The 22,351-nt window shown below is 41.4% G+C and overlaps 2 protein-coding genes across 2 annotated transcripts in view; one reads left to right on the top strand and one right to left on the bottom strand.

Annotated features, from left to right (window-relative positions):
- Window positions 1–2,712: 2,712 nt before the first annotated feature.
- dnajc11a (DnaJ (Hsp40) homolog, subfamily C, member 11a) lies at window positions 2,713–10,394 on the bottom strand. Its single transcript, XM_080854340.1, has 16 exons — window positions 10,288–10,394; window positions 8,978–9,107; window positions 8,738–8,811; window positions 8,463–8,564; window positions 8,066–8,194; window positions 7,699–7,821; window positions 7,516–7,589; window positions 6,857–7,046; window positions 6,418–6,503; window positions 6,179–6,295; window positions 5,713–5,868; window positions 5,213–5,282; window positions 4,943–5,000; window positions 4,668–4,810; window positions 4,253–4,382; window positions 2,713–4,042 (listed from the first exon to the last, which is right to left on the bottom strand). The coding sequence occupies exons 1-16, from the start codon at window positions 10,357–10,359 to the stop codon at window positions 4,017–4,019; spliced, it is 1,680 nt and encodes a 559-aa protein (XP_080710466.1). The 5' UTR covers window positions 10,360–10,394; the 3' UTR covers window positions 2,713–4,016.
- Window positions 10,395–12,458: 2,064 nt separating this feature from the next.
- Window positions 12,459–22,351, top strand: part of camta1a (calmodulin binding transcription activator 1a) — a gene marked incomplete at its 3' end in the record, with an annotated part of 384,283 nt that continues 374,390 nt past the window's right edge. The window contains 2 exon segments of the mRNA XM_080853296.1: window positions 12,459–12,498; window positions 16,979–17,080. Coding sequence (XP_080709422.1) covers window positions 12,474–12,498; window positions 16,979–17,080 — 127 coding nt within the window. The 5' untranslated portion in view covers window positions 12,459–12,473.

The following is a 22,351-nucleotide window of genomic DNA, read 5'->3' as shown; positions in this document are numbered from 1 at the left end:
AACTCTCTGGCTTGTAGGCCTCTCCAGGTCTCCGTCTAACCATCAGACGACCATGTGTTGGGCAAAGCTGAAAATTGGACTCATCAGAGAAGACGAACTAGAAGACCCTCCAGTCCGCTTTTTTCAATCCTTATGGTCTTTTACAAACCTCAGCCAGGCAAAGTACAACGTTGTCCCGGAAGAAAAACTTGCTTCCTTTTGCTCTGACAATGTTCCCCAACTCTGAGAAATGTTTTTTCCAGCAGGGCAATGCTCCATGCCACACAGGCAGGCCAGTAAAGGTGTGGATGGAGTACCACCAGATCAGGACCCTGTCATGGCCAGCCCAATTTCGAGACCTGAATCCCATAAAAAACCTCTGAAATGTGATCAAGAGGAATATGGATGGTCACAAGCCATGAAAAGAAGCCGAGCTGTATGAATTCTTGCAGCAGGAGTAGCATAAAGTCACCCAACGGCAATGTGAAAGACTGGTGGAGAGCATGCCAAGACACATGAAAGTTGTGATTTTAAATCAAGGTTATTCCACCAAATATTGATTTCTGAACTCTTCCTAAGTTAAAGCATTAGTATTGTGTAGTTTAAAAATGAATATGAGCTTGTTTTCTTTGCATTATTCGAGATCTGAAGACACTGCATCTTTTTTGCTATTTTGACCAATTGTCATTTTTCTGCAAATAAATGATCTAAATGACAATATTTTTATTTGAAATTTGGTAGGAATGTTGCCAGTAGGTTATAGAATAAAACAAAAATGTACATTTTACTTTAACACATACCAATAAATAGTAAAACCAGAGAAACTGATAATTTTGAAGTGGTCTCTTAATTTTTTCCGCGGCTGTATATACCAAATATACAATAATGATTTCTCTTCCAAATGCAATAATAAACATAATTATTATAATTAATGCAATTCATGTACATGCATTAATATTTGTATGATTATGCTCAGGTTCCAGGCTTGATATATGATCCTGCTCTAGGCAACCTCATTGAACGCAGTAAAATTAAAAAGTAGATATATTTTTCAACTCAATAATAATAATAATAATAATAATAACAATCATTATCAAAAATAATAATAACAATAATAATAATATCCTGCCTATGTAAAATACATACAAGATGTGAACAAAATCACACTAACTAATGCTAAGTTTAAACATTTAAAGAAAAAATTCAGAACAATATCAATATTGAAATAAAAATATATAATGTAATATAATATAAAATATATAACAAAACACAATACAATGCAAGCAACATAAATGAAAGAAATACTACACAAAAGGCTTATTTGTTCAGTAGGGTGTGGTTTGGGGCATGGTTTCCCTACATATAAATATTGTGTTCTTGTATGTTTGCTTTTATTTATACCGATAAAGTTACGTGTAACCATAGTTACCTATGTGTACTCATTTATTTGTCACCCAAATTGAGCTATTTAAATATGGTCCCCCTGCTTGTTAGTAGTAAATAATGCAGATTGTATTCCAAAATATGACTCAAAACGTGGAATGAAATTCAGTAGCCTACAAAGATACACTTAGTATAGTTTTACATGTTGCAAAGACAGGAACATCTTTTATCTGTTAAATAGCGTACCTTTGATTTGTTTGCAATGACTGTAATGGCACAGAAGAGCACACACAAATCAGATGAGAGCTGCAGTCAGTTTGACAGGATACCAATTGATAGATGTTTCATAGGCTTTTTGACATGCAGCTTTTCCTTTTTTCTCCAGGACCAGTTAAAGGACGATCACTGAGTTTTGACTTACAAATGTAAAAAAATGCATATCATAAATAAGTTGATGAAACTTTCACAACTGAATCAGCTGATTTCCTAAATACAAACACAATTCAGACACAGTATAATTAGTTAGAATGCAGTCAAGTCTTTCCATGGCCTTGTCAAATAAAGCTGTAAGGCAGACAGTTCTTAAGGATTGGAGTGTATTTTATATGTACAGTTGAACGACTCGTATGCTGAAGTGAAGGCTATCTGTTTAATAACACTATTTTCTACACTATAACAAAAATATGGGCTTAACTCTCAAATTGGCTGACCTTCTAACAGACCAAAAATGATATTGATTGTGTGGATATAGATACAGGACATTATGGTATCATATATTTTCCACTCTAGTTTATCAACATATTATCCATTCATTCAATATTTAGCTTTGTCTTATTTGAATATTAGACAAAAAGACTATTGTTTTTACCGCTAATACACAACCATTGAGTATTTTTAATGACATTGAACTTTTTTCCTTTTTCTTTCCATAATTTTACAAACAGGTCCGTCAACAAGAGACCATTTCACAGGTCTGCAATGCAGCACGCATTGTTTTGCATGTACAGCATACTTAACCACCCCGTCTCTTTCCAGTCAGGTTGGTCTTTACCATCAGTGTTAAATGTTGGGTCAGAAAACAATGGCCCAGTCGACCTTCATCCAAGAAACCAGTCTTCTGTTCACTTTATGGTTTATTTTCTTCATGAGGAGTTTGAAGACTAACATCCAAGTTCTTAGTGTTACTGCAGTTTATCTGAGGCCAAGACAACACCACCGTACTTCATGAAAGAGCTTTGACAAACTCAATTCTCTCAGGTGTTATTTCACATATCTGTTCTATTTGGTTATGTTGCAGGATATCTGTATTGTTGTTTTATTGAAAAGATAAGATTTGTTTGTCAAAATGTCTTCCAAACAACTACATTCACAATATTGTAGATATTTATTTAATTTTACCACCCACCCCGTGTCTTTCTTTACAAATCACTTTGTGTAGGCACTCATACATCTTAAGTGTTCCCTGCCAGTTCTCAATAAAGAAATGACCAATCAATACTTCAAGTAACTGACACAGATAATTATTCCCTTAACCATGAGGCATCGGTGCAGTGAAAAGGAGGAAGAAATAATCATGTTTAAACCATATGGCACCAGAGACACAAATTGACGTCAATTCCTGGCCACTTTATAGAGTACAAATGTGATTTAGTGATTTAAATGATGATAAAAGATGAATCTGAAGAGATTGCCTAATTAGTTTGAAAAACATTGCAAACAGCTTTAGAACCAAAGTCTCATTCTGATGACTAATTTTTGTTCCCAAAAAGAAGCCAGTTACATAACTTAATGTAGGGAGTGAAGTTGCTGCAATCTTATTTCAGTGAGAGTAAAGGTAATTCAACTTTACTATTCACAACTTCTAAGAATACGATGATTCCCTTCAGCTTTGTGAGATCAATATAATTAGGCACATTCCAAAGATCATAATTGTTCTGAGCATGCCAACGTGTTCCATTACAGCATTCTACAACATTCATCTTCAAGCTAAGATGACACTAACCTGTGAGCACTCCCAAGTCCTTGTAACAATAAATGATAAAATAATAGACAAGGACAAAATAATTATTAACAATTAACTATTTGTATTTCACAAGATGTTTCTCAAGCTCATTTATTTGGTGCCATTTAAAAAAATACTCTCGTCATTATGCAAGACAAAGCTGACAGCTGGGCATGACTATCTTTTGTTTCCTGTGCAATTCACTGAATTGTCTGGGCAGCATGCTTCCCACATCTTCACATGGCAAGTATTCAAGGGTGACATCAAACTCTCACGAGAGTTAAATAGAGGCACTGGAGCTGCGTTCAACCTCCTTTCATACATAAGGTCATTACACTGGCCAAAACTTTTGTTGGATATGCTCTTTTGGGAGGGGACTGGGGTGTCAGAAAGTATAGAAATTAAATTGGAACCAAAAAACCCATCCTTCAGTATAGATATATGAAAGGTTACATCCTTCCAGGGGATCGTCATTATAGTACTGCATCCAAAACAGGTCAATTTTCATACACATCTTTCCTAGAAAACCTTTTAAAACTGAACACCGTACAGATGGATGCACATATGTATGACTTCTAGGGCACAGCAGGTATCCAAGTCTCAAACAAGTCTGTCCTTCCAAATTCATCTCCTCCTCCGCCCAGCAGAGGTCCTAGGTGTCATTGTCAACTCTGTGAGCTGTACGGAGACAAAAAGGAGACCATATCTCATGGGCAGTACTGATGACAGTTTGTTCTGATTTCAAGTAGATAGTCCAGTGAGCAGTTTTTAGACACTGTCCATTATGACTGCATGTTACAGTCACACAATGTGTGCATTCCAAAAAAACTGTGCTGAGTGTGTACTCGGCTCAGTCACATATACATTTGAATAAATGTCAGTCCTTACATTGTTTTGGTATCCTGAGAGGTTCTGTGTCACCGGACAACACCTGGTGCATCACTCCTCGGAACTGATACAGCACTTTCAGGCCCTTCTCCTCACCCACGCAGGGGTCATAGAACCCAGGTAAACCAGCCTGTGGGGCCAACAGAGTTAAAAATGTAAACCTTAAACAACAGGCAGACACGCAACTTGTCAATGCAGTACAGCGAGAGTCTGCCTAAATCAAAGGTACTTTAAACACTTTACTACAAATCAACAACTCGGTCACAAACTACAGCATTACCTGTATGAATGAACAATGTGGTCGATATGACATCTCATTGTGTACAAACAGAAACATAGTTAGGATTTAACTTGTCAACCTATTCTGGAATGAGAATTTCACGAGTAAAAAATATAATTGCTAGCTTTGTGTGACCTTTGAGGCTTCTGTGAGAATGAGCTTGGAGTCCTTCACCAAGCACTGCAGTGGGACAGTCACATCAATGACCCTTGCCCTTTCATGCTTCCTGCTGTTGTCCGTCACAAACTTGCCATACCAGGCATTTAGGATAATGAGACCTAATGAAAAAAATGAAAAAAGACAGACACAATGCCAGTCAATAACATCTGCAGAGCCAGTTCAGAAGATGGATCAGCTATGCAGCCATTGATCAGTGCTGTTCCAAGATGTGTTATCCACTCTGCACTCACCCATTTTGGACTCCTCAGTTTCAATAATTCTGCGTACGCCCTCCTGCATCAGCAAAACCTTCAAAAACAGAATGGGGGTATCAGAGTCAGACTACTTGTGTATGCACAGCGCGAAAAAGCACATTAATCTCTCTGACAAAGGCACTGATGAGAGAAAGATAGAAGGGAGTGCTTGGAGCCATTATCAATTCTACGTGCACTACAATAATCTCACAAAGTAAGTTGCAAGTTCTGTAATATGTTCAGATCGGCGGGGTATGGCAAACTCACAGCTGACTCGGCTTCCTGTTTCTTTTTGGCGATGTCTGTGGCTGAACTCTGCCGATGCTTCTCCAAATCCCTGCAAAGAGGTAAAAAAAAAAAAAGTGCTCGATGAGTCAAAGGTCAAAGAAGTGTTTCAAGGAGGAGGTCACATCATGTCATGTCATGTTGACATGAAGTGTGAGGCAGTCCATCAAAATAGAAGAGGAAGCTGTGCTCACTATGAGTCACGGCCAAGTTACACAATTTTCTCAAAGTTTAATATAGTCACAACATCGCTGTATTTACAATGTTATTAACATGTCACAGTGTTTTGGCAAGCAGAGATTAGAAGTTGAAACCTGTCAATGTAATATTGACAGTGAAAGCTTTTTTTAAATGCTTGCAATATGAATAACATAAATGTATTACACAATGATTACAAGATAAAAGCCTGCCATTATGACACTGGCAGTGAAACAGTTGACTGAGACTGAAGCCATGAGAGTAATCCAATAGAGAGGGCTTACTGTTCCTTTTGGGCACGCACATATGGCCTGATAACAAGCCGTTGGATGGCTAGGTAGAACACCAGAGGCCCAACAGTGGCATAGAAAATGGCACTCGGCATCAGCTGATCCGTGAGATGGATAGGGAAGAAGTATGTCTGGCTGGCTCGATTCAGTCTTTGAAGGGGAAAAGATAAGAAAGTGATGCACACTTATGAATATTTTAGGGAGCAGCGCAGGTAAGGGTGGACAAGATGTTTTTTATTTGTAATACCCCGGGGTGAAAGAAACACAAGCAGTAAACACAACCTGGTGAATCTTTATGGGTCTACAGTAAAGGTGAAAAGGGTCTGCTTATCACACTGGTGTTTCTGAGTCATCTGGTGTGTGTATTAGCAGAGAATATTTATATTTTTCCATTGCAAAGATGCCACACGGTGAAGGACAAAAACAAAGCCTGGCAGCATTCATCATCGGCACCACTTACTTGATCTTTAGAGAGACACCCTGTGGCACTCCAACGCTGACAGTCGCTCCCAGAACGCTGTGTCGACTGATCTTTGTCTCAGCACCATACTCCACTACAGTCCCAAAGAATCCTGACCTGTAGGGCAAAGATAACAATAACATAACCCATTACTGCTGGCACAATAGATATAATAAAAAAAACACTGTGCTGGTGTTTGTGAAACTAGTCATTTGGTTGTCATGCTAGGATTTTCATACTTGACTGAGCCCTTAATCTTGGTCTGGTCCTCATTTTGGAACTTGTATTGGTAGCTCATCATGAGGAAGGTATGAGGTATCCCCAGCTGTGAGCAGAAAAGACAAAATGATGAGATCTCTCTCTGACATGTTCAGATATGTTAACTATCACATGAATAGAAAAAGAGTAGGATAGGCTATTGCTTGCAAGTGATCTACAGTATATATTACATTGTGGAGATGATGTATTTTGTTCAATATTCTATTATTTCATAGCCATCAAATACAGTATGGTGTGTTTATCACAGTGTCCATTACAAATTGCTTAGTAGGTATACTATGCTTGCAAAGTATGAAGTTGCAAACACATTTCTACAGTGCCTATCCATAGAATCCCCACATTGGTGGCCATTTATCCTGGAGAGAATGTGGCCTGATGCCCCCGACGGCCGGGCCTCACCTGCGCAGCGAGGGTGAAGTGGGAGCTCTTAGTGTCTCTGACGATGCTGGTGTTCATGGAGGACTGTGTGCCCCAGCGCCACTGCAGGTAGCCCATAGTGTTCTTGTCCAGGTGACGCGCAAGCATAGTAGTGACCCCCGGCCGAACACCACGGGACGAGAACTGCATCCCGCACTGAGCAGTCATGAAGCTGGGGTGGTACAAACACAAACACACACAGGATACTGTTAGTGAAACAAAGAGTAAAACTATCCACCCGCAACTTTAGTGACTTCTACTTACTAACTTCTACACACTACTTGATATGATTGCTTTAGAACAAGTGTTAGTATTCGAAATAAGATTACCTCTACGCTGTGAAAACAATCAGTGCCGATATTTAGTTCATTGTTGATGAATTATGATCTACATCACAAACAAAATTAATTATTTGGGAAATCAAACCTACATTTGAAGAGTCACTGTGTTCATTGACATGACAACCTGACAGAAGGTCTAATCGCCTCTAATAAATATACCATTAATATTACCATTAAATATACCTGTGTTGCTTCCTTGCATGCTCTTCGTAGCTATTAAAAATGAACACAGTTGAGGGCAACAGGCAATTTTAAAGCACCCAAATGTTGTTCATGAACCCAACGCGTTACTTTGCTTACCAGCGGGTTGTCAAGTTGCGGAAGATTTTAAATCCAACGAGAGGCCCATGCGAATCTCCAGCTCCAAACTCCACCTGTCAGTTCCACAAATTCCAGCAGGAAGTCATTTGCATGAGAATTTGAGGCAAGCACAAATAATGATTGCTGTAATTTTTGAGACCAAGTTGTTGTCCGAGTCCTCACCTCTCCCCACCCTTTTGCAGATGTCACTTTGCGTAACGCAACAGTGATGTTTCCCCCTCCATTGCCGTTATGTGTGGAGAGAGAACCAGAGAGGATGGCAGTGTCTGCGGTGGTAAGCGGTGCCTGGCGTAAAAGAAATTGATGTGATCAACCTTGACCAAATCATCTGTTCAAACAATTCACTAAACATTAAAGCACCCCCCCTTAAAACCACATCAGACCCTGGGTACTCAAGCAAAATGAAAGTGCATTATATACAATTTATGGGCATTATTCATGGCTTGGTGATCAATTTTAAGGCTAACACCCAACACAGGTTGTCAGAAAAGATGAGTTTACTTGACTCATACACTAACTCAGTACTTGCCTCTATAGACTGAGATATGTGCATCTTGTTAATCTCCACGTGAGGAAACCCCCCGGCTGGGACATCTTCGTATTCCTCTTCATAGTGGTCAAAGAGGTCTGTGGCATCCACACCAACGCTGATTGTCCCCTGAAGATTCCAGATATATACTGAGACTGTTAGCTCATCTATTTCATCAGAAAGTGCAGGGTGACATCAAATAGCCCTGTTACCCACAACAGCCAATAGTGGACTGCCTTTAGATCACTGGGATAATCCATGCCATGATGGATTATTACATCACAACATCAGTATGTCATCTGTGGCCTGGGCTTGAATCTCAGCAAGGTCCCTAGTAGTTCCAGGATGAAGTTATGAGGTCTGGAGGAGGTGTTAAGCCAAGCCAGAGAAAACAAACCTTAGGGTTGGTCCTCTGCTGCAGCCTCCGCTCGTCCCTCTCTCTCTGGAGACGTTCGAACTCCTCACGAATCTCACCCGGAGTTCTCCTTCTCTCCACCACCTAAACAAATCACACTGTCCATCACTGACCACTGACAGTATGCAAAACTGAGCCATAGGACAAGACCAAAGGAGACTCTCCTTTACTCAAACAACAGCTCCTGTAATCATCAGCGATGAAATATAACTAACCTTGAGTGATGAAGAAATAAAGTTGTTGAAAACTGTACTTACTTCCCATCCCTCGACCTCCAGACCTCTTTTGCCATAGATGTCATATATAGCTCTGGACTGTGCATCACTTAATACTAAAGAAAAAAAGGAACACAGACATCAAAATTCATAAACTATTTTTCTACCTCAGATGCAAGTACTTGACAACTTCACATAAACAGTATATAATAATGATGTGATTATTTAGTAAAAACAGTCTTCAGCACCTTTCCTGTAATAGAAATGTCAGTGTCCTCTTACCTTCATAAGCTTGATGGACCAAATTAAAAAGTTGTTCTGCCTGCCTTTTCAGTTCAGGGTCTCTATGCTTATCGGGATGGTAAAGCATGCAAAGTCTCCGATATGCCGCTTTTAGCTCATCCTGAGTTGCCTGAAAACACATTAAGAGTTGCTTATAACTAAATGTATGCACATAAGTAAAAAGTCACCAAAAGAACTAAATAACACATTATTTCAAGAGTTTAACAAGCTAACTAATGTTGCATACTACTGCAGCTTAAAGGGAAACTGCGGGATTTTTCGTCCAAAGTTTAACAAGGGACAAAAGCGTTCGAAACCAACAATCGCAAAAAGGCTATACAATATGCAATGGGGCATGCATCTGCGTGAAAGTAACCCGATTTTTTTCCGCCACTGAGAGGCTCATAATGTAATTATAGGTGTCTGACTACATGGACAGGATCCCTACAGAGATTGCCCAGTGTCTCAATAACTGTAAAGAAACTGAACCTTAAACTACACAATCGGTAGAAAAGGTAATTTGATATTATAGACGCCGAGGACACCATCTGAGTTGACTTTAACCTAGTTCTTCCTGAAATATACCTAGCTACCTCACATCCTAGGCGGGACTTACTTCGTGTGACTCTTGAACCGTTGTAAAAGTGTAGGTAAATAAAGATTGATTCCAATCCAGTTTTCGTTAAACGGAAACCACAAGACTACATAATCAGATTTGGTGATAAACAAGCTATAAGTAGCGAACGTGACAAGTAGCAAACGTAGCAATCAAGTAGCAAACGTGAGTAGCTACAATCACTTCCTAAAGTAGCTTCACCAGTTTCAATATGGATTGTTCCATTTCAATTTGTATCGATTGTGTAAATCAATGAATTTACTAACACCAAAAAACAGGACATAATAACTTAGCCACCGCCAGTAAAGTAAACTAATTAATGGCAGTTACCACCAGGTAACTTGAAGTGTTCCTGAAGGCGAACACATTGCATGGCTATCAAATACATCATTACGGCATCTGGGCGTTGCGATTACGTAAACATGACAAGTAGAATTTAGTGCAGTAATCGCCATTAGGTATCCTTCAACTGTCGAGTAACATAGCTGTTATATGACAGCACTGCAACCACCGAGAGCAATGATAGGCAAGGGTCATTCAGTTAGCCATGGCTAAGCAGTCAAACGTTAGCGGCTAGGTGGGACACAGATGCCGCACGAGTTTCGGAACTGCCATGACTATTTAAAATAACAATTTATTGATGCTAACCAAACAATCTCTATTCAGCGGGCAACACTGTTCAAAGATGCATTACCTCTCTTCTGACATTAAGAAGGGAATAGTAGTCATCGTTGTCAATTTCATCGTCGTCCAAGGCCGCCGCCATGTTTACAACCTTTCATCCCCGCTCGCTAAATCCCAAGCACCACTGTACCACTACACTGAGCTCAGGCTTTGGCCAGGAGGTAGAGTGCACAATATACTGTAGTGCCTCCGTATGGATCGGAGGTTAAATTAACTGGATGTCTTCTCACTTGCTCAACTTTGCTAGACACTTGCTCAAACAATGTAGACAAACTTTCGCTTGCTTTAAATAATAAAGTACAAGTCCAACATTTTATCAGACATATCATTTCTAGAAATTCGTAAATATGTCAACCGCCCCCAACTGAACAAAGACCGTTTCCCTTTCCTCCATACGAACAATTTCACACACTGTGTACTAATGGATCTGCCTACCATCGCGTTCCTCACTTCCCTCCCTCAAAAACAACAGGGAACGTAGCTCAGTAAGCTAGTAGCCTAGTTGTATGCCTGATCGTCCCGCAATGCTCTTCATGCGTGCACATCATGTGTTTATAAGAACGAGTGTCAGAAGTCAGCACATGAGAAGCCTACTCCTGAAATAGTCTTTGTCTTTAATTAAAATTGAACTAGGATAATAATGAATGCAGAATTTAAGACAGCAGACTTCCTTTACTTTCTCTTAAGCAGAGCAAAGTTTGTCCTTTCATAGGTAACATTTTATAAATCTGGGTTTATGGTTTGCAGGTTATGCTTGGCACGACTGGAAATAAAATACATGCTTACAATATTTACAAACTAGGTCTATATTTCAGTTTACTTCTTGATGTTTAGGCGCTTCAACTATGCTACGGTGAATGTCCTGGTGTGAGATTTCGTCCTCTGTCCGATGCGTTCTCACAGTGTCCCCGATAAGACACGAAAGGTGATATGCTGTTACCTTTTGCGCACAAGGTAATTATGATGTGGAAACAAGTTATTATCTTGTGCGCACAAGGCGTGTGAAAACAAGTTAATTGTGAATTGTTCCCACAAGATTGTGTGCGCACAAGATAATAAGTTGTTCCCCCAAGACCATAACTTGTGCGCACAAGATAAAACAATATCACCTTACGGGACTTTACGGACTCCATAAAGTCGCTTTAGGATTTCGCTTTCTTTATTCAAGGAGCTGTCTTTTCAGCACCACTTCGGCATGGCAGCGCACGCAGTTACGGCAACTGGACCAATTTGTATCAAGAAAATCACGTGATCATGCTAATTAACAGCAGCTCTAAACTAGGCCTATAGAAAAATAGACCTAAGGATTAATCACAACATTTTTGTCTTTGTTATGGACAGCCTTAGGCCTACCTGTAGGCCCCGCGTTGAAAGGGCATCGTCCTGCAGCTAAATGTTAGTTAAGAGTTAACAGTTTTGATGTAACTTTCGGAAGTAATTCGAAACTTCCTTAAAGTTAAAACAATAAAAACACGCTCTCAAACAATACAAAGTTAGCGGCCATGAAGTGCGTCCGGGTAGCTCAACCAACTGTGAGTTCATAAGTGACGTTTGCAACATTGCCTTTCCCTCGATACTTCTTGCACACTAGGGAACATTAGGGAAATCTGCTCAAATACTACAGTTGACATTGTTACGGCTGATTAAGCTACAATGCTACTAGGCTATAGTTAGTTAACCACGTTGTTTCCGAAAATAACCTGTCCCATAAAAGCCTTGGATTTGAAACTCTGAACAAAGCTCGTGAAAAAAAACTCATGGGCGAACGGACATTTCATTTGTTAAGTTTTCACAACGACCTGCCAGATGTAGCATTCCAGTCAACATATTTGATGTCATTTCACGACTAAAGTTTATCATAGCCTATTCAAATAAGACCCCAATCCCCTCACGTGACTATTTCCCTCACTACTCAAGTGTTACAGCTGATTAGCTTAACGCCTTTCTCTCCTTTCCTTGGGTTATATTGTCTAACCAAGCTGTTCGGATATAGTTTTAAAAGCTGGATATTTTTTTGATTGAACTTGTAAGCCATTTTAGTGTTTCATGGTCAGTCATTGCCTGACAACCAATAGTAAGAGTGCATTTATTGGACTTGCTGATGCTTCGCGAGTCCCTCCTCGTGCTGTCCTCACCGTGCACGCGCGTGGTACCCACGGTCGTGAAGAGGAGGAGGATGTGGCGCGCGGAGGGGAAATGGCTGCCGAAAACAAGCCGGAAGGTAAGAGAGAAATATCGGGATTATTTCAGTAGTGTGACAGCCATGTGCTTTCTTATTTTTAAAAAACAGACGAGGGTGACATGTGGTCTGAGAGACGTAGACCTTTTCAAAGTGTTTTGCCTCAACATTTCATCAGCATATACTCGCTGTAACGCGGAGACGTTACCTAGCCAGTGATGGTAGCTAGCCCGCTGTGTGCATCATATAGCCTATTTAAAAACAATCGCTCCAAGCAAACAGCGTGGCTTAAATGGCTTACTGTGTGGTCCTATTGCTTTTTGTTATTTCAGTTCGTTTAAGACGCGAGCAAACTAACACGCTAACTTACTGACAACAGCCAACAACCAACTTCTCTTTTATTTATCAAGCTTCTTTCATAACCTAAAATATCTTCTGACGAGTTTGACATGTTGTCCGTGGCGAAAAAAAAAAATCACTTTCCTCTGAATCCCAGCTAACCACTCAGTTTTGCCCTCTTGTAAAATTTTTGCTGGCTTGCAAATCTAACGCCTATGTCGTGCAGTCTATTTCAGTACACCCATTGATGTTGCTACTTCAACATGTATCAGCCTCTATGATTTCTGGCATTTGTAATTTCGCACCCTGTAACTTTAAGCTATGTAAAAAAGTGATTATTTACAATGATTTATTCGCTATGCAAACTGCAGAAAAACAGGCTACGGGGTTCGACCGATGGTAATTTTTTAATGAAAAGTTTGATATAATAACCGCTCGGCTTGACTTTAAACATTCTAGATGCGTTTCTGTTTCACGGCAGAGAGTAGGCGTCCTTATGTTGGCGAGACACAGAGTAGCCTAGTGTTTTGTGATTGCAAGAGCCGTCACTTGGAATCATTTGCAAAACAAGCAACGTTTAGTCCATCTGTGATAGACTTATTCTTAAAAGGGGGGTTATTCTGCGTAGGCTGCTTAAATAATCGTAATGTTGCCTAACTGTCATTACATGCCAACAACCTTGCAACTCAAGCATGATGTATTCCGTTGACAGCGATCAGGCATCGATAGCCTATACTACAGTGCGTTGCATGCAAATAAAGTAGTCAATCATAGGTCCGCTCTAATGAGCTGTTCGGACTTAAAAACATGTACATGTGACGTAGCTATTAATAGACATTCAGCCGGAAGCAACGATAATAATAACAGCTTGTTATCACTATTATCATTATCACTGTGTTTTGTTTGTTTTGCTATACTGTGTTTTTTAATTTAGCATCGGATTGCCGAGGGCGCGTAATTTGTTGACTTGATTAGGGTAGCCGACTTGTACATTTTTAAAGGTTGCCGTGCAGACAAAATATTGTACAATGATTAAAAAAAATAGTGGGGGTTTTCCTCACAGTTAAATAGCTAAATAAAGAACCGTACAAGAACTACACCACATATCTGTATATTCTAATTTTCTATCAAGATAACGCGTTCCTTTTATACCAGAAGGTGGAGACATTGAGTTATCAGATCTTTCAAATTACAGACAAAATTCATAGGCTCAGTTTACTGGAATCCACAGAAGTGCCTACGGCACAAAGAATTAAACATACTTTAATGTTCAATAATTAACACATTAATGCTTTGAGGTGCCCGTTAGACTTATGGCAGCATAAGGAACATTTATATAGTGTGGTTTCACTAAAAACAGGCCTTGTTAGAGAGACTAAGAGTTTAAATTTCAAAGCTGTCTTCACTACTTTCATGAAAATACAAAATAAAAATAGCTCTATACTTGAGAATCAAGTTATGCATTAGAGTGAGAGCTCTTTGGACCTTTAGTAACTGATTTAGTGATTTTACAACTGTATGTGATAATAAGGTAGTTATTACGAAATGCAAGGCCAAAATTCTCATAACACTTTAAGCTGGTTCAGTAGGTTGGAACATTTTGTGCCCTTCCGCCAGTAACACTCCACAGGGAGGTGGTATTGAGCTATGCAAGCTATGACCTAAGGTAAACAGTTTAATATCAGGAGTGTCTCAACTCTAAGCATTATAAAACGAGCAAGATGTCTACCAATGTTTTGAAAATACTGCTCAGCTGCCTGTTAAGCACACACACACACACACACACACACACACACCCACACACACACACACACCACACACACACACGCTCACTCGCGCACACGCGCACACACACACACACACACACACACACACACACACACACACACACACACACACACACACACACACACACAAACAAACTGGTGTGCTTTATCCATGCACGGTAATGCACGTCTCTCTCGGCCTTGTTCTTTTTTTTTCTCTCATTTGCCTTTTTAGAAACCCTGAGTTGAGACTCCCTTTGCAGAGCAGGTTGAGTTATTTTTGGCATTCTTGTGAGGTCAGTGTGTGTGTGTGTGTGTGTGTGTATGTGTGTGAAGGAGGAGCATGTGACGCTGTCTTCCACACGAACACAATGTCTTCTCCACACTTGAGCCGCACACATTCTCAGGTACCACTGAGTGTCCAGCTCACACTTTTAGTCATGTGGATCTCTCCGGCCATTATTCATCGATGTCACTCAAGAGTGTCACCAGTGGAGGTTGACTACCAGAGGAGCATGGGATAAAATGGAATTAGCATACGGGGATGTTTTTGTTTGCTAATGTCTGACACCATTTTCCGGATTACATCATTAAAATGAAGGGAGTCTGTCCCCTTCACCTTTTTGTCCTTGAGGCATGTGCGTTTCCTCCAGGGCTTTGGTATTTGGCATGCATGCTTCTTCCCCTCAAGCGCAGAAGGGCAAACTATTATTTTTTTTAGTAGCTGGAGGCTGATATGGAACCACAAGTTATCTTCGGCACCCCATCAGATTCCACTCCCCCGTACTAAATTGGCTTTTTCTCCCCATTTCTGAGTTCCTAGTGAGTCCAGACGGTGTAGACCTCACAGTGTACATTCTCTGATGATGTCTTCACAGTAGCCCTGGAGGAACTGTAGTTCACAGTTGTAGTAACTTGCTGTTGCTGCCTCAGGCTCTTTCTTGTTTACTGCACAGATTTGTCTCTGAATATAACAAGCAGCACCCGTATACATTTAGCTGGTTCCTCTAATTTAAGTTGACAGTAGGATACATTTTACTGGGGAATTAGGGTCGCTTTTCAATACCTAGCGTAGTGAGTGGGTAGGGAAAATGCAGTCCTTAACCCAAAGCATTTATCTAGAATATGCCATTTGCAATTGAAGGACGGACAATAAGAAAATGACCTTTCTCAGAGCAGGAGCCTGCTCTTGTTCCCCTCTCCCGCTATCGCCTAGTTTTTGTGTGGGATCTGCGGTGAGATTTTCTCTCCGACTGTCTTAATTGAATTAGCGAGGCAGGGATAGATGAGTATGTCACCTCAGCCTGGAGAGCTGCGTCTGATATGGTTCCTCAGACTGTCTTTAGCGAGCCCCACCTGCCTCGCAAGGTCTTGCGCATCGATCCTCATTGATCCAGCTTACTAGAAATGTGGACACACACACGCGACCCAGAGTGAAAGTGTCGGCGAGACACACAGGCCTGAATGAGACACTAAAAAATGAAAAAAAGAGAGGGAGAGAGAAGGAAAAAAAGAAAAAGAAAACAAAACGCAGAAAAAGTGAAATGTCTGGCTGGCACCATAAGACAAATCAATTCCAATAGATCTGGCCTCCTCCCCACATCATCACCTCCTCTGTCTTCATTGGGAATTTAGATCTATATCTGGATGTTTCTTTTTTTTTTTGCTTTTCTTTTCTTTTCTTTTCTTTTTTTCCTCTGAAGATCAGCAGTTGAAGATTGATCTGTCTTTCTGTTTTGTTACGTAGTTCGAGTGACCACACTCGGTGGTAAAGATTAGACAAGACTTTTCTACCCCAGTGACTCGTCACCACGCAGTGCATGCATGCCACCCGCCGACTGAGCTGGCCGTGTCGGAGTCAGCTCAGAATCCAACTATCGTCAGTTGCCGTGTCCAACACCAGGACTCATGCATATGCGCGCTGTTGTATAATAAGGCTCTTTATTAACTCTCAAAGCATCATCCGTTTCCTTGTTTACTAAACAAATATGGTGGATTTCCTGCCCTGCAAGGAAGCACCTTTGACCAGAGTAATCCCTCTAAACGCACCCCTGAAAGTACCCGATAAATCAGGCGCAGGACTTGTTAGGGTGGGTGTAAGAGTGGGGAGCAATTTGGGCACGCTTAAGTTGTGTGCTGAATTCTGGAGACACACACACACACACACACACACACACACACGCATACACTCACACTCATACACACATGTTTATACACATGCATGTACACAATGGGAGGTAGACCTAGATTGCTACCAGGTTTTACCAAGCTCACCCTGCTAAACATTGAAACAGTTTATACCATTCAGATGCATGGGGAAAGACCTTGATAAAGTGCTGAGCTTGTTTGTGATACCGTTGACAGACATGCCGTTTTTCTTGGATTTTTCTCTACTCTGTTTTTTTTGCCTCCTGAAGGACTGAAGAAAATCCGTAATCCGGATCGAATGTACAGATCAGCTGTGTGCTATGCCGGCCATGCTCCTCCTAAGGGTGTCAATGCTGACACAGAGATGAACAGTAAGAGTTGGTTATTAATATTGCATCCGTGGCATTGCTCGAAGGGGCCACTGGCTTGGATGATCTATTATTCATTCATCGATTCATTTGTTTGCCTCCTTGATTTTCATTTGTTCCTCCCCCTCATCTGAGGCTTCCCTCTCTGGAGGCTCTCTCTCTCTCTCTCTCTCTCTCTCTCTCTCCCTGCCCCCCCCCCTCTGTCTTTCTCTCCCTGTCTCTCTCTCTCTCTCTGACAATTGAAGTGTCTGCTTGACAGGAAGCATGTGTGTCAATTTCCCAAGTGCTGCCATTAACTGACTTGTGGTCGAGTAAAGGTTGAGGCCAGGCCATTACGACCCAACTTAGACCTTGGCACCCAAATAATCTGACGCTTGCCTTTCTTTCATATTTATCCTTTTCTCATTTAAGTTTGCCTTGATTTTTCTCTCGCCTCTTCGTCTCACTCATCCGTCAGACCCGACCACAGTGTAATGATCTCAGTGTCGTAATATGCAGATATGATTAATGAAGTTACAGGCAACGTTTAATTTATGACTAGGAAGTGTGCATAATCTCAGTCCTTCATTTGATTTCGTAAAAGAAAAAAAGCTATTTGTCGAAATTTACATCAGTTATGTTTATTAATTGATACTGCGTTGACGGCTGGTGCGGAATGTTGATAGCTGTGGAAGTGGAACTGTTTTCATGCTTAATAAGTGTCGGGAGCCTCACTTCTAACACTGGCGAAGACTTTGTTGATCTGGATAATTAAGTGCATTCATGTTTGTTGTAATTTTTGAGAGGGGAGTTAAATCAGCCACATCTCCTTGTTATGCGATCCACTCGTTATGCTGCTTCCATTGACTGCTCTTTGCTGCTTCAAAGCACATGTTTTTAATGAACATACTTCTGAGATGTAAAGTAAATGGCAGAGGCTGCTGGGTGGAGGTCCTCTTATGGCGACTGGGTGCTGTGGAGCTTTGAGTTTGTTGGGGAAGTGCTTTGGCATTTTTCATATTTCAGTCGCTCTGTCTTTCTCACTCCATCTCTATCACACACGCACGCAAACACACACACACACACACACACACACACACACACACACACACACACACACATTACTGCATGATGTAAGTGGCTGCCGCTTCTGTGTGTGACGGGCCGGTGAATGTGCGCTGCCTGGAGGTTTTCGTATCACTGGGACACTCAAATGCAGCATGTCGAGGGGGAAGCAGGTAAACCACTCATGTGAATAATTGTGGCAGTAGTTATGATAAGGATAAAAGGCTTTAGTGGGGATCTGGCTGCGTGTCCTTTTCTGTCTGGCTCTGAGTGTGTGTGTGTGTGTGTGTGTGTGTGTGTCTGTGTATGTGTGTGTGTGCAGGTCCTCACCTCCGCGCTCCTTGAGACAGGATTTTCATGGCTGGGTGAGCTTGGCTCGGCCAGAAAAAAACCAAGTCCAGTTTAGTTGCCCACATTTGAGAGCTGTTGTTGTAGCCCTTTTTGTTAAAGTCCAGTTCCCTAAATATTTACACGTTGGGCAATTCAAGCCAAGAGAACATCTTGATGTTTAATTTTGGATGCAGTGTTTTTTGTCTAGCCAGTGGTCTTTTTTTTTTCTTACACTCTCGATACAACACAATGAGTCAATGCTTGTTTGGTGCAGATGAACATAGCCTAACAAAGCCCAAGATCAGCAAACCAAACATTTAGTTCATATTCCTGAACATTTCATTCAAGAACCATTTAAGTGCTGGTGCTAGTTTGCTTAATTGGGATGTGTTGTTGCTGAATTAAATTAATTGCTTCTTCTTGCAACATATGAAGTTTTGATGCCCCCCCCCCCCCCCCCCCCCCAGATCAGTCAAATGGGTGACATCATCCATGTCATAAAATGAGCCTGCTGTCTGCACAGGCTGCGCCCAGGGGAACATCAAGTTTACCAGGACCCGCTTTTACCCTGAAAATGACAACCTCCCTCAAATGGAGTCTGCTGACATTTATTTTTTGTTTATTACATGGCTCTACAGAACACTCCATTCTGATTGGTCGGTCAAGGCTTTCAGAGGTCTGTCAGAATAACCGACTGCAGGCCTGAATATCAGGGGTTGTTGCACTTTTAATTGACTACAACAGGATCTAATTAGCTGGAAGCAAACTATTTTATGAATAAATATTAATTAATATAAAAATAAAAATGAATACTTTTTGTCAAATTATTGATTTTTATTCTTGGTCCTGATCACTACTAACTTATTTAATGTAATCACCAGTATCTTTGACATACTATGGTAAAGGCATTTTGAGTGTAGGTTTGATGGAGTCTGGCACCATGGTTTGCCATGACCCTTTGGTGTCCATGTTAATTGGCTACTTTACCTTCCTTTTGGAAAACATGGACACGCAAAAGCTAGTCTGGACCTATTTTGGAAATTAGAAGACATGCAGGGCAGATGAGTCAGATTAAGCTGTATTTCTCATGGCCATTCTGTCCGCCATGTTTTACTTTTCTCTAGTTCACAGCTATATTGTCCAGAGTTCTACCATCATAACAGGATGTGGATCCAGTTATGTGACTCTGTGACATTCCTGTGTTTGAACGACCTAGAGCTGGAACTTTTGCCTCTAGCGATATAGAGCCTCTGTTACAAACCATTTGTCACAGTCTATTCAGAGGGCAAGGAGCACAATGTCACTGGGTATCTTTTTTTTGTGTGCTGGAGACAATTTCGACAGTTTTGTTTTTAATATCCCGATTTGGTAAAAAAAACCCTGGCTGCTCTGTGTGTGTGTGTGTGTGTGTGTGTGTGTGTGTGTGTGTGTGTGAGCTGGCTGTTATGCATTCCACCGCCACTGCTGAGGCAGAAGCAGAAGCCTCGCTATTCAGGGACAGGTCTCAGCCTCTGTGATCATATAGATTTGACGAGATGCCACAAATCAAAGTGTCCGATGCAATCAGCCCTTCTCATTTTCAGAGGGGCAAATCAGCGCTCCCTGAGTCAATGCAGAATTACGGGTGCGGGCATGTGTGACCTGCTCTAAATATCGGGACAGCGCCTGTGCGCTTGGGTCAGGAGAGATTTTGATGAAGTGCCATGTTGTCATTAGGCTGTGCTGCTCTCTCAAACTCTGGGCACGTGATGTGTAAGACAAACCACCTTCTGCACGTCTTCCATATCTGTCCTGACAATTTCCTGGAAAGATTGCTTTTGATTGCTAGCATGTTATTTATCGAGACTATGCTTTCCTGGTCAGCTGGATCTTTTATCCTTTTTTTGAACTGCTCTGCCAATCAAAATTGGTTTTCCTATCGTGACAGATGGATGTTGTCTGGGAGGAAGAGCTTTTTTCTCCTGTGGAAGTACTGTTGTTAGGCTGAGAAGTTGTTGATGATCAGACAGGGTGTGCCGTCAACAAATTGATGGATTTGCAATTAAAGATTCACCTGTATTTTAAAGGTCTGATTGGATGCATCAATCGACGTTTTTATCTCATGTGTGAGACACACATTTGAGACCAAAACCGCTTGACAACAAATCAAAAGAAACAACATTGCGTATGTTTGCTGTATTGAGAAATCTCTGATCCTTTGTCAGTATGTGCTTTCATATACAGAAGGCTAGGTCACCTCTGTTCTCAAGCATTCATGTGGTTGTCACGTCATCTGGGTGATATTGCAGCAGCTTGCATGTTTTGCTGCTTTGTGCAACGTGACTGCATGTCAGAATCGCATGTGGATGAAAGACCAATGTGCTTGCTTGAGTTGATACCTATGTGTGCATGACGTCTGAACACATCAGTAATGTTCTGCCTGCTTGCTCTCCATTGGAAGGCAGGTTGTGAAGATTACTGATGAATTTGCAGAGAGAGAGGGTTATCCGGAGCCTCCCAGTGTTTTCATTTGAAAGGGTCTATGGACACATGTCTGACTCACAGTGCAAGTGATGGGGACAGCGTACCTCCTGGAGTGTTACCAAACATTCAGTCTGTTTCTACATACCACCTTTACTGTCTTAGTTTAGAGTATTCACTGGTGGCAGACAGTTCCTTGCTATCACAGGTGTATTGCTAGCAGTTGCACCAGTTTCTTTTGCAGCCCTGCTGCACACATGAGGCCATCTGTATTGATTATTAAAATGTGTGTACGGCTCCAGTCAGGTAGCACATTGACAGTGACACGTCTGCTCCTTGGCAGCCAGGCAGCAGAAATAGTTAGCCGTGACGCTGGGGAAACAGACGAGTTACAGACCCCTGGATCTGGCGTGGGTCCAGGCTGGATCTGTTTTCCCCAGTCAGACACTACCTGCTAGAGGACGGCCCCCTTGGGATACCAGGGATCTCAGAGTGATTATTTATGAATGCAACTGACAGTGTTATAGGCACACGCTTGACTGGAACCCAAGTGACTAGTCAGTTGGCGGAAGGTAGAAAAAAAGAAGTCAAAACAAGCCAGCCTATTGGAGAAGCCTCTGCCCCACTAGGCCCTCGGCCTGAGCTGAGTTCATTAACTCAGGCCCTGATAGCGGGGATCAGGGGCTCAGTAGAACGCCTGACTCTCCACACATCAAGGCTGCCAGTGTAGGCCGATGAGCTGCATTTTACACGCCGCGCTGGCACTCCCAGAGCACTTGGCTTGCAAGCGGCTTTGGCCAAAAGGAATCCCTGATGTACAGTTGCTGCTTTCGCTCACTGTCCTCATAATGTTTCACTTTGTAAAAGGCCAGGCGTCGAGGCTTGGGCATCTTCATAATATACCGGTCAATGAGATGATAATTGAGCCATTTCTCTACTTGTCTTAGGTCCTTTATCATTGAAGCCAGCCCTGATTGAATTTAGATAGTATTGAACAACTCCACAATTGGAAGCGAAACTGAAATTGGACTTTGCTGTGCTGTCATTAGGGACTTTGGAACTGTAGGATAACTTTGGTATTAGAACTGTATCTGTTTGCATTTCTCTGTAGACTGGGCTCACTAATTGTCCTGCAACATTGGATCGGATTTTGTAGGAATACATATTGGCACTGAAAGTCAATATTATATTAGTAAATATTGACAAATGGTCTGAAGCTTAATATCTGAGTTGGGACCACACAACGCTCCGCTTATAGTAATATGTTGGAACTGATAAAGTTATTGTTTGGATATTTCATTCTCTCCGAAAAATGATTATCCAGCCTTTTTCGAATGCAGCTCTGGGGTACCATCAGCGTCTAATTGACTTTGATGAATGCCTGTGATCCTGTGGTTTTTCTGCAGCGAAATTAAAGTGAAGACTGCCATTCACAGACAG

Source organism: Sprattus sprattus (assembly GCF_963457725.1).
Source record: "Sprattus sprattus genome assembly, chromosome: 16".
In the NCBI taxonomy this organism is placed as follows: Eukaryota; Metazoa; Chordata; class Actinopteri; order Clupeiformes; family Clupeidae; genus Sprattus; species Sprattus sprattus.
This window is presented reverse-complemented; position numbering and strand designations above follow the sequence as displayed.

What these genes read in the sequence shown, in the direction of transcription:
- dnajc11a (XM_080854340.1), bottom strand. Translation starts at nt 10,359, where the DNA reads ATGGCGGCGGCCTTGGACGACGATGAAATTGACAACGATGACTACTAT. An exon ending in TGGAGGTCGAGGGATGGGAA is followed by an intron (nt 8,565 to 8,737) that starts GTAAGTACAGTT and finishes TGATTTGTTTAG; the next exon opens with GTGGTGGAGAGAAGGAGAAC. An exon ending in ACTTCACCCTCGCTGCGCAG is followed by an intron (nt 6,504 to 6,856) that starts GTGAGGCCCGGC and finishes TTCTGCTCACAG; the next exon opens with CTGGGGATACCTCATACCTT.